Here is a 13,279-nt window from a genome sequence, read left to right as displayed (position 1 = left end):
GAAAAATCTCCCATTTTATGTATGTACAGCAACATCTACTGGACAAGAAGTGCAATAACACGACAAGAGTTTGTCTTGTCTCAAAGAGAATCAGTTTACTTCCAAGTTATTAATTTGAAATGCTGTACATTTCAAGTTGCCTTGAAAAATGCTAAAGCATTTCAGATTTTTGAGGTAAAATAAATAAGCAAAAATTAGAGAAAAATAAAACTGCTTAACAGTTTTGGAAAATAAATAGCTATGAAACTCTTGTACTTTAAAGCTCTGAACGATACAGTTTCAGACAACTCTTGAGTTACTGCTGCATAAAATACCCACTCTGTCTTCTAACGCCTTAAAAAGAAAATAAGCTGTATTCCTTTAAAACTCAGGTATCAACTTAAAATTCACACTGTTTTACAGCTGGATTAAAGAACAACAAAAAAATTCACAGATCTTTGATATCTTTTTTTTTTTTTTCTTAGTGGTTTTGCTGAAGACCAATCTTATACCTTTCCTGCACAGACAGACCAAAACTACCTTGTGGTAAGACCAACGGTTACTACTCAAATATGTGACTTCACCTAGAGTGATTCAAAGAACTCAACTTTTTAAACTGTTGGAAATACCACGTAAATCTTTAACTGACAATATTTTAAGGCATATAGCTAACCTTTCAGAACTAAAAAGAACAACCCCCCAGAACCCTACAAACTGAACAAAAGAAAATACAGCTTGTTATTCATACGTGGGGATTTTCTTTACACATTTTTAAAATGTCTTGAAGACTTGAATAAGCTAGCTGAAATGACCCTCTACACCATTTTCACACAACTTTTCCTGAAAAACTGTAGCAATCACCTTGCTTCCTGACTGACAGTAAATAGCAAGCAACATGGTAAATGAAATTTCTTTATGGACAATTAAAATCTGTATGGTTTCTGACAGAAAAATATATAAACCTTGAGTCTTGAATGGGATGTGGTGACAGACATTCTTAGGTACCCTAGAAGTAGCCTTCTAGCTTATGCCAACCCCTTCTCCCACTCGTCCTCTGTTGATTGTGGCATGCAGAATGCAGAACACACAAAAGGAACTGAGGGCACCATCCCTCATCTCTTCCTGAGAACCTGGGGGGCTTCCGTAAGGACCAAAGAAGCAGAAGAAATCAAATGTATGGGGATTAATTTCTCAAAAGCTCAGAATCTGGCCCAACAGAAGGACAGCAGATGTACCTTAAAGACTAATAGGAAAACTACCTCCTCCTCCTTTTTTTTTTTTTTTTTTTAAATACATGGAAACAATGTTTTGTTCAGACATGACATAAGATCACTGCATTTTCCACTTACAGTCATTTTCATGAGCATAATTTCTCAACCTTGTTTACAGTTCAAGTCTCAGTTTCTTTAGAAATTGCTTTCTTTTTCATTGTACTCAGAAAAAATAATCACAATAACTTAACAAGTGAATTTGTAAAGTCTAATTTCCAACGGTACTGTTGTCAAATATAAAGGTTGCAATTTCCCTTATGAAATGAATTATTTTTCTGAAAGTCAACAATACTAAGGTTTCTTCTTGATTCTACTTCCTTCACTGAACATTATGAGTAATTGTCATACCTTTCTTTTGATTTTATCATGTAAAATGAGGTTCACAAATAGAATCTGTCACTGGAGTTAAAATGCTGTATATATTGTGTTCAACATATAAAGAGATATAGCACCTGTCAGTATCATCACATGAACATGTTATATTGATTTATAGATAGTGGCAATAAACAGAACGGCCGCTTGAAAAGTTAATTCTTTAGTTAGTCAGAGAAAAGGAAAATGACAAATAAGCTTCCAAATTTCCTTTCCCAAGGGTTTCGTTTTATTTTCTACTAAAGCTGCAAAGACTGGTAGATTCTATGGCTGTAGTTCTGCTTTAGGGACAATTTTGTAATGGAATACTGTAGCTGTGATGACTTAAGGATTTAAGCACAGCAGGACACCGTAAGCATGGCAGGATAAAAAAAAAAATCTCAACGAATGAAATTATATAGCAACAGTTAAGCAGAGAAGTTTTAGATGCACAAACTTTTAGGTTCTATATAGAAGCTGGTCTGAATACCATGCACGACCAAGAGCTTGCTTATTTTCCACCTGCTCTGTATTATCCCAACTATCTCTGCATCTCTTTACAGACCTTGTCTTCAGAGTTTTTTACTACCCAGAATGAGTGAGCCCAAATAGCAGTCAGCAGGACTTCTCAGTGATAGCTATGCAGAGGAGGTGTGAACTAGTGCCTTATCAACTGTTGATGGAACAGAGAGCTGCCTTTCACTACACTTCAATCATGTGTTTGTCTTTGTCAGACTTGCTTCTTGGGAATATGCCATTACTACAGTTCTCCTGGAGAAGAAACAACATGGCTTGAGGACCAGAAGCGAACTTTCTGTAAAACATACTGTACTTCTGTGACCAAATTTTAGCGCTAACACAAATGCCAAAGCTATTGCATTTATCTGGTAATCACTATGATGGTGAACTGTATACTACTAATATCAAATTAATTATGAAAGTTATCCTTTCAAAATCTGTTAACAGTGTGCACATAAAAACAGCTCATCGTGAATCATTATTCTTCCCTCCTCCTTTCCTGGATTATCAAGATTATATTTACATAATTTGTAAAAACCATATCATCTGAGCAAGAAGGACTCGAAGCACAGGTGACTGCACTTCCAAACTCGACTCCCTATAGTATGTCTGTGTACACCACCACTCTGGGCCTTGGTCATTTTGCAACTCTGGCCTTGAACCTATCATCACTTTCAAATATCTAAAACTCGAGAAATGAGTACTCTTGTTCCAAAGAAAGGAAACAATTTTTTTTTCTGTATGACTTTGTCTCTTACATATCTCTATTCCTCATGCAATTTGCTATTTCTTCAGATCACCAATGAAGCTATGAATAAGAGGTGAAACTACATAGATATTGACTCCAGCACCTGGAAAACACACAGAGACACCGCTAGCAGAATTCTAAGTAATTCCAGTGTACGCTTTTGTTCTTTTCAAAACAAAAAGAATAATCTCACTTCTATAGGTTAATATTGCAAGACACTTTACTAGTCAAAGTAGCAGCTCTCAAATGTGTAAGAGTCTATATATTGTTTTATAAACCTCTCCGATTAAAATAAATCCAGTCACTTTTTCCAGTGAAATATAATACTTCAAACACAATTATTATGGAGCGCTGTTACTCAAAAGTCAATTTATATAGAAGAATCCATACCTCACTGAATAAACTTCCATTCACATAAGAAATCCAGAGCTTCCAGAAGTTGGGCAGCTGACTTACAACAAGTTTTGTCAACTTTTCAACAAATACAACTTGCTGAGGAGCTTTGTATCGCCAAGCTAAAAGGGGGAGAGGGGATGGAAACAGGAAAATTAAAAAACTTTGAATTAATAATAATAATAATAAAAAAACGTACTACTAGCTTACTGCTGCTTTGTGTTACGCAAGTGACTATACAGTATATGTAAAACCAGTCAGGTAAGAATGGAAAAATTTAAAGCCCAGTCCACATATGTGTGAATAACTGGTACACATACAAGCTCTTTTTCTTCCCTTCTTATATGCTTACAAGGTGCCAGCACTATGACAATATATACAGAACACGCCTTCCTTGTAGGGGTATCTAATGCAATCCACCTAACAATCCATTGAGCCAGTCTTCTGTCTTCAAACCACTCTAAAAGGTAAGGTAACATGAAAGCAATCAAGACAATAGAAGTTTCAAATTATGAGGTGGTGATGCAGAAGAAACAGGGCTGATAGATGGGCTAATGATTAAGGCAAACAATGGAAACTGGAAGATCTGCTTTATTTCCAGCTCAAAAAATTTTCCATTGTGGCCTGAGGCAAGTTGCCAACCTCTCATCTTCGTTTTCATTTGTTTGGTAAAAATCTTTTACCTGAAAAACAGGAGAGATTCCAACATTGTCATTAAAAGTCAATAAATGTATCACTAATTATATAATGATAGTCCTGGATGAAGAACACAATCATAACACATAACACTGCGGAATCTTTCACTTCATGAACCTACTTACATTCCTGGTATGCTGGCTATTAAAACACATCAGGGAAATAGCTTACATTTTGGCAGCAGATAACTTTTCTCAGTTTCTTATCAAATGGGGCAAAAGCGGGGGGGGGGGGGCAAGGGGGAAGGGTAAAGAGAAAGCTGAAAGCTGAAAAAGGGAAGAAAAAAGTACTAATTAACACAGAAAACAAAGGAAAGCCTGTGAAATACTTTTCTATAACCATCTGCCTTCTCCATTGAAACCTTCTTTTATGTTGTTTTAACAAAACAGTTTAACAAAACAAAATATTTAACCTCAAGAATTAGAGTAAACTTTAGAACACTGGGAAAAAGGAATCACGGATTTTTTGAAAAAACCCAAAACAACCAACCAAAAAACCCAGAAAACAAACCCAAAACACTTAAAGAGGTCCACGTTTGTTGGTGTAGGGCTTTTTGTGTGTAACTCTGGTCTTTTATAAATGATAAAAGTTAAAAACATGATATTATCCTACATAACTCTGTCAAAATGCAGAAAGATGTTGGGTGAAATAGCACTTTTTGTCTTAACTCTGCCAGAGAATATTGCCTACACAGAACAGGAGTTTGCCAGTTAGGCAAAAACAGTTGCCTAATAGGAGGCTAGGTAACTAGTGGGTTTCACCAGAGCCTCACTGTTTTATTGTGTTGATAGCCAGTCTTGAATCTCCTTGAAGTACAGCGTGCCTTCAGCAGCATCCATTTGTCAAGGTGCGGGTCAATTATTGGTCCATTTCTTTAGCGGACAAATAAACATCTGCAGTACCCAAAAATGTTCTTTTTCCTCATGGCAAAAATGTTCAGGGACTCTGGATTAGTATTTGAAAATCCAAAAAAAAAAAAAAAAAAAAATCACAACAGAAGCCCAAAATTTGGAGAGAGACTGACATAACTGAAGCATAACTCTGCTGATAACGATGCATCTGTTTAGCAGGCATGAAAACTTCAAAACTCAACTACCAAAGCTCATAGGCCGGACACAGGATGTGAGAGCACTACTTTTGCCAGCTTGGTTTATGACTGTCAGAGAACTAGTCTAGACCCAGTAGCAGAAAAACTCATTAACATAAGCTGTGACTACGCCAGGAAGCTGTGCCAACACTGCTATAGCAACAGAGGCTCTGTAACACCAACAAACCCGAAATTCTAACCAAAAGATTTCAGCTCCTTCAAGAAACCATTTCATCTTTGCCAAAAGCTCCACCACGAACCCAAGGTTATAACCAGGGATGTCTAGTCCTAACTTGAAATACACTGGCAAGATTTACTTCACGTATGAAATTCTTTTCCACTCCAGGAAGCACAATTCAGGCCTATTTCAAAGATTGCCTTAGTCCCTAGTCTGCAGACAGCAGATATTTATTAGAATAACCTATTGCACATCATGTCAAAAGGACATCCTGGCCATAAATTCAGGATATTTTGACTTTGTCGCTAGAGAAAGCTCCAATGTATGTTAAAGCAGAAATTTTCTTTTATTCTATTTATTCTATTATAATCTGTGCTGTAACATCCTAAAGATGAAACTACAGCTATTGTTTACATATCCTCATGAACACATGCTCAAGCAAGAGCTGAATGTTATTTGAATGGTGCGGTTTTGAATTTAAAGTAATTTGTTCAAACAATCTCATGGACAATCACTGTTAATCACACTAGCGAAAAAAAAAACCAAACCCCACACCAAAACATCCAAAAACCCCAGAGACACCGCTCCTCAAATTTGCTAAAACCCAAAAGGATGCACAAGCAACCTGAAAACAGCACATCACGGCATATTTGGAATGGCAGCTCCTGCACAGGTATCCTAAGTGGTTGGTTTGCTTTGGCTCTCCACTCAGAGAAAAGCAAGGGATGGTAGAGATTTAAACTGCTTGTAAGCATGCAGCAGGCACTTGCAACTAAATACCAATAAACCCAACTCAGAGGAAACTCATTCTAACTCTAGGGTCTTTGCAGTGGGTTATTATGATGCTCTGACCAATCCTCCAGTTTTCCTTTGAGTCTTGGTTAACTCATGGCTACAGAATCTGTAAAGCTAGCTGCAGACTTCTCTTCTCCAGTTTGTAAAAGGTTATGGATCCATAACTAAGACTTGAAAAGCAAAGATAGCCAACTGAATTGGAATTGCCTTCTCTCAATGCAACTCTTTAACCAGAAACACATGCAAAATAATTCAAACAAGGAAAAAATAAACTGGATTTTGGATGTTGCTTGCTACATTAAGTGTGGCATGTGTATTGTTAGTGGATGGTATCCAACGACAACCAGGAATTTACCGTTTTACTCTGTAAAACTTGTTAATCAACTTCATGCAAGGCTTTGGGCTGAGAAAGGACAGGAGTAACAGTAATACAGTAATGTAATTACTTGGTATACACGTACATTTTGAGGAGTCTGTGTAACTTACATTTTGGAATACAAACATTCACCCTCAAACTGTGACACAACTTAATTGTCTTGCCATGTGAAGATACCCTGTAGCAGCACAAGAACGTACAATTCTCATTATTCTTCATTCCATGTTCTTGACAGATTCCTCTTTTTGCTCAAAAAAAAAAAAGTCAGGTATTTATGGACGGTTCTTCAAGGAAGTCCATGGAATTGGGAGAAGAGCAACATCAAAGCAAACCAAAGCCAGAAAGTTCTTCATAAAAACCCACTTTCTGCAAAAAAAGCACTTCGGTAAGAAATGACTTAGCTTGTGAAAAACATGGTTTCTGTCTCCTGTGATGTCAGCATTGCAAGACTCCCGAAGGTGAAGTTGTTTGGACAAGGGTGTTGAAGACACTTAGGACAAAAAAAGGGTCAGCTGGTTGTGGACACACTGCTTGAACTTAGTCACACACTTTGTTTCCCTTTCCGGGTTTGCAGAATTAGAGAACATGGACCAGATATTTGAAGTCACAGAAGAACCAAATGCAAAGAGAGTCATCTTAGCAACCACAACACAAAAGGTATAACAGCAGCAAAAGGTGGTAGGCAGTAGGTGGTTATGTATGCCAAAAAAAAAAATAATTCTGGTTTTGTAGAAAAAAGACTCTTACTACCTTGACTACATTTTAAGAAAGAGATTTCAGCTATGAACTACTTTTGCAAAAAACACAGAGGAACCCTTTAGTAAGCAACGGTAATGCATGAGAAGAAAGAATTTTATTTGGTACCAAACCAAAACAAACACAGAGAATCTGGGGGTTTGTTTGGGGTGTTTTTTTTTTTTTTTTTTTGTTACACCACACAGGGGACATCGGGAACTGCAGCTTTGTTTTTCCAAATAAAACAGATGCCTACCATCATCACGGCCAGACTGAAAGCTGCTGCCCCTTTTCAATGAAGCAGTTTGACTGAGATGGCCAATTGGTGACGGACGCACATCACTGTCCAGGTCTAACATGGGGCTGTGGAGCAATGAGTTGCCTAGGGAGGGGGGGGAAAAGAAGTTATAAAGATTTTGCACACCAATCGACATGAAACTGCATGCTGCCTGTGGAATTCTAATTTAATTCAGAAGTGATACAAGACAAAAGTTATGTAGCAAACACATTCTTAGTCTCACTTATTTAGACTCTTTGTTCATCCACATCAATGCTATTCAATAATTCCACTATTGATTCCTGTAGCAAAGCCAAAACCACAAGTACCATGTGGGAAATATCATTCTTTGGTCTGTATGTTGCTCTGGTTTTACTTTAATTAATGCCCTACAATTAGTTGCTTGCAAGCCATAGATAAATATGTATTTATGCCATTAGTGACAGGGCACACACTTTTTTTCTGGTGTACGTCTAAATATACTTTTCAACACCAAAAGTTTCTTGTGCCTCCAGCTGAAGCAGTTAAGGGCAGAGGGTTCAACTACTTCTTAGCTGTTTGACCTCTACAGAGATCAGGTAGAAAGAATCCATCGACCACGGAGCAGATGCAGTGTATGCTTGTGCATGTCTGTAAAACACCCCGTACTTACACATGTCTACAAACACACAAAATATTTCCCAGTGTATCAAATATTTTTTTTTTTCCCCCTTTGGGTGCCTGTCTATATGTATGTCACTATTAGCAAGTCCTAAGTAATGATCTAATCTGAGAGAGGTGGATACTTGGAGTCTACTGTACCTTTCGGAAAACAACCATATAACAATGAGCAGACCATGATTTTTTTTAATGTACTGTAACACTGCCAATACTTCTTTTAAAGTCTAAATTGCTGCTTTTGTGTGCATTTCACCTTGCAGACACATTTCTGAAAGAAACCATCAAAAATAATTTCAGCATTGGCCAACTGAGCTGTAACAGATAAACTTTAATTGCAATTCACAGAATTATAAAACAGCCCAGGTGGGAAGGGACCTCAAAAGATCATCTGGTCCAACCTTTTCCGGGAAAGGGAGCCTAAATGAGATTATATAACACCCTGTCCGGTTGCATCTTGAAAAACTCCAGTGATAGGGACTTTACCACATCCCTGGGGAGGTTACTCCAGTCATTGATCGTTCTCACAGTAAAAAATTTCTTTCTTCTATCGAGATGAAACCTCTCCTGGTAATTCACGCTGATTTTTTTACTGAGAATCTCAGCATTTAGGTTTATATTGCTTGATCTTTTCCATCAATACCTACATTCACTTAAAATAACAGGAAGGCCACACAGCAAGAGCACCAGCTGTAACACTGCACTAATCAGATTCAAGAGTAACACAAAATAAAACGGATTTAAGAATATTTATTCTGAATTTATGCTGCTGTCAGACCAGTATGGCAGTAAAGATATACCTATTCACTTTACTTCAACAGCTGGGACATAAAGAGCAATATTAAGTATTGTGAAACTTATCACAAACTTCCAACAGGTGACAGTATTGGGTTTTAATTCCTTTTGAAAGAAGTTCTTCCTCCCATAATTCTTTAATGGCTTTTAAAGAGATTTTCTGTGGCCTTTCACTGTGGCATTGTCTGGTGGGATGACCCTGTCTGGATGCCAGGTGCCCACCAAAACCGCTCTATCACATCCTCTCCTCAGCTGGACAGTGAAGAAAAAAATATAATGAAAGGCTTGTGGGTCGAGATAAGGACAGGGAGATCACTCAGCAATTACCACCACAGGCAAAACAGACTCTACTCGAAGAAAATTAATTCAATTTATTACCAATCAAATCAGAGTAGGGTAATGAGAAATAAAAATTGAACCTTAAAACACCTTCCCCCACCCCTCCCTTCTTCCCGGGCTCAACTTCACTCCCGATTTTCTTTACCTCCTCCCACCAAGCAGAGCAAGGGAACAGGGAACGGGGGTTGTGGTCAGTTCATCACATGTTGTTTCTGCTGCTCCTTCCGCCTTGTGGGGAGGACTCCTCACACTCTTCCCCTGGCTCCAGCACTGGGTCCCTCCCACAGGAGACAGTTCTCAACGAACTTCTCCAACGCGAGTCCTTCCACGGGGTGCAGTCCTTCAGGAACAGATTGCTCCAGTGTGGGTCCCCCACAGGGTCACACGACCTGCCAGCAAACCTGCCCCAGCGTGGGCTTCCCATAGGGTCACAACCTCCTTCAGGTGCACCCGCCTGCTCCAGCATGGGGTCCTCCATGGGCTGCAGGTGGATATCTGCTCCACAATTAACCTCTACAGTGTGCCCCCAGACCAGGGTCTTCACGACGGGCTACAGGGGAATCTCTTCTCCATTGCCTGGAGCACCTCCTCCCCCTCCTCCTTCACTGACCTTGGTGTTCTCTCACATATTCTCAGTCCTCTCTTCTAGCTGCTATCAGTTTGGGTTTTTTTACCCCTTCTTAAATATGTTCTCACAGAACCTACCACTGTCACTGACGGGCTTGGCCTTGGCCAGCAGGTGATCTGTCTTGGAGCCAGCTGGCACTGGCTCTATCAGACATAAGGGAAGCTTCTAGCAGCTTCTCACAGAAGCCATCCCCCACTACCAAAACCTTGCCACGCAAACCAAATACACATTATCATTACCGAGCTAACTGTTGGTTCCTCCATTCATTTTATTACTGTTCATACTATAAGACGCCTATGTAAATAGATCCAATTTGCCACCTCATTCACAATCGTGATGGACACCACTGCATTAACTGACTTGGTGAACCCATCCGTACTATCTTTATCCTGTATTATGATTCCGATCACTACTACACCACTTCTTAAAAACAACTCATCTTTATGACATCTTTAAAATTTATGAATTTTCAGCAATATGGAATCCGCTGCAGTGATTTAAGTGTATTATCCACCGTCACCACAGACAAGATCTACAATGAGTTTGAACAAGAATTTGGGGAAAGACTTTTCCTTCTGAATGGACTAAAAATACAAAATAATATGAAAGTAAAAAATCTAAGCTTTCAGAAGTTTTTTAAGAAGGTACGTATGCTGCAAATGCAAATAGTTAATTATTATTGACAGGTACTAAGCAACTACCCATATAGCAGAGATCTGTATAAGGTCACACATCATCGGCATTTATGATTTAAACACTATGACTTCTAAAATATATCTTAAATGTAGTAAATTTGCAATAATTATGTGAAAACATTTCAACAACCTTACAGAATGAAGTAAAAACCAAAACAAATTAATTCCTCTCCAGATTAAAAAAATCCATTCATTCAGAATCTTACAGAGATGCTACCCAGAAAAAGAAGAAAATTGTATAGAAGATCCTGAGAAATTTAAGTGCCTCACATAGTTCTTGGGCTTCCGTAAGAATTTGCCTCAGATTTAACATATGCGCGTCCCATTTGGCCAAAAAAAGTATGCCAAGAAGGACAAATCAGAATTGCCACAGTTATTGCTCGTTAAAGCATGTGCTAAAACAAACCCTTAAAAGTGCAGCAACGCTATTTTCACAAAGACTACAATAAAAAAAAGCCATGATACACCAAAACATTCCTCTTTGATGTCTTCGTGTAGAATTTAGGTTCTCACCTTTCAAACGCCTTGCTAATACAAGGAATTTCTTGTAAACAGATGGTCTCTAAAAATGACAGTGCCAATTAAACCTCAGAATTAAGAAAAACAGACACACTTACCAAAACATCTTAATGTGAATTAGTTCAATTAAAACCATTTGCTTGAGGTAGATGAAAACCTGAAAATTCCGTATTGCTGCTGATAACGCTAACCCCACGCCGCCCAAATGGTTTATATATTCACCAGTAACAGAAAACATGTAAAGAATACTCTCTTGTTCCACCAGAAAAACCACATCATCAGTTTGCAGCTGTACCAGGAAAAGAAAGTTTAACATGAACTAATTTCTTAATTGGTTGTCTAGCATTACAAGCAAGTATAACACAGCAGCAGGGAACTACAACAGCCCATATACCCTCAGGACTAATAAACATCTGGACTGCATTAGCAAAGCTGATTTTGCTTTCACCCTACCAGAAGATAGCGCTTGAAGACTGCACACTAACGCATAAATCTTGTAAAAAAAAAAAAAGTGAGAGTTAACTTACAAACAATTTTTCTCCCAGCCCAACTCATTCCCTCTCTGGAGCCAGCAGCTTAAATTTAGCAGCATAATGGAACACAATGATTTAATATTAGTATGGACTGTAGACAATAATATTTACAAACCTAAATAAACTACCCAAATAATAATTTACTGCCTATTCACTGTACGATTTGTGTACTATTTCTACATTCCTAGATCCTGAATATAGGACAGCAACAATCTAAAGTTTCAAGAAATTAACTTTTTAATGTGCTAACACTTTTTAAGATGGTGTATAAACAGTATGAACAATTCATTCCTTGCAGATCTTCATTTTTTTTAAAAATATACTGCATCTTTGAAGTTAGAGAAGTATTTTTTTTCCAAAATACAGCATCTACATTGAGCATATCTGTCAGCGACTCCAGTGCCAAGTGTATATTTAACCAAGGAAACACAGGAAAAATAGATGTACTACATTCTCTTCTTCTACCAGTCGTGACAAACCAGAACTGTAATTAAAGCCTTATTACATTTACAACTGTAAAATCATTAGGAGATCAAGTAAGAAGTTTTAAGGGTCTTCACATTGCTTTAATTTTTTTTTCTAAAAAGGATTTTACTGGGTTTCATCTTTTTGCACACAGATATTTTAAAGGTATGTAGAACGAAATAAAAACATTCAGATACTGTGTGAAATATAAATAGTTAACAGTTTTGTTCAGACCTCTTCTGTTCTAGTGCAGTGAGATCTCACCAAAACAAGGATCTAAGAAGAAAAAAAAGCACAATGCTCTTGGAGGTCATTTATTTAATTTGTGCTTTCCCTTTCCGTAAATAAAAAGTCATCTGTGCTGACCCTTAATTGCAGGTTTACTCTAAGTTTATCAATACTGGAGTTGCCACAGGGTACCTGTGTGCCTACAGTACCTATGGCTCACGTACATACCTTGACCCCATTTTTTGGTAATGTTATCTGCATGCTCTTGGCACGCAGCATATCACAGCCTCCATTGAAAAGACAACTAACATGAAGTTTGCCCAAAATAGATTTTTCCACAATCTGCATACCAGTCAAAGACTTAAATCTTTAAAAGCGGCTTTACTTTCATATTTCCAAACTACTACCAAACTGAGTGTAAAAATCGTTCTGCACTATCCATCGTTCCACAGCTCTGCTTGGTTTCTTCCCCCCTCCCCTTGCAGTCTGACAGGCAGAAGTTTCTCATGGGAGTCACACATCTCCCACCTCCCTCGTGTAACCCAGCCTCAGCCACTCCGCAATTCTCGGCGCATCACTTGTGTGACATTCAGCTAAAGCTTTGTACAAAAGCTATGAGTTGACCAGAGGATAATACAGTGCCTGTACTTTTTGTAGTGATGAAGAACATTGTTAACAAGTGACTAACCTCAGTCTGAGTAGTTTTTCAGTGCAATTTTCCATGGTAAGCCAAACATCAGTCATTACACAGGCTGCATGGACATATACAGCGCGTGTATGAGCAACATTAAACTAAAAAAGACCCTATAGATGTGCAACCAGGTGAATACAGTTACTGTATTCTTTCATCCATTATGTATCTTACAGTGAATTTTCTCACAGGCTATCATAGCGAGGGAAGGCTGATCTATAGCCTCCCGACTCTCTGAAGGGGCGGCAGACTTCCTTACCACCCTTAAACACCTTTGAACATTTTTTCCTGTGCACAGCGGGCCCTTGTCCTGTGCTACAGCCT

At 38.2% G+C, this 13,279-nt stretch overlaps 1 protein-coding gene across 6 annotated transcripts in view; it reads right to left on the bottom strand.

The window, feature by feature from the left end:
* Positions 1 to 13,279, bottom strand: part of EXOC2 (exocyst complex component 2) — a 128,350-nt gene that overhangs the window by 55,314 nt on the left and 59,757 nt on the right. For 5 of the 6 annotated variants that reach the window (XR_008465148.1, XM_054193557.1, XM_054193560.1 and 2 more), the window contains exons 12-13: positions 7,385 to 7,510; positions 3,259 to 3,383 (exon numbers count right to left, since the gene is read on the bottom strand). Coding sequence is in view for 5 of the 6 variants with exons in the window: in XM_054193557.1 (XP_054049532.1) it covers positions 3,259 to 3,383; positions 7,385 to 7,510 (251 nt within the window). In the remaining variant the exon portion in view is untranslated. The remainder of the gene's footprint in view (positions 1 to 3,258; positions 3,384 to 7,384; positions 7,511 to 13,279) is intronic. The other variant, XM_054193559.1, reaches the window with a different exon arrangement.

The sequence above is a fragment of the Rissa tridactyla genome, chromosome 2 (assembly GCF_028500815.1).
Source record: "Rissa tridactyla isolate bRisTri1 chromosome 2, bRisTri1.patW.cur.20221130, whole genome shotgun sequence".
Lineage (NCBI taxonomy): Eukaryota > Metazoa > Chordata > Aves > Charadriiformes > Laridae > Rissa > Rissa tridactyla.
This window is presented reverse-complemented; position numbering and strand designations above follow the sequence as displayed.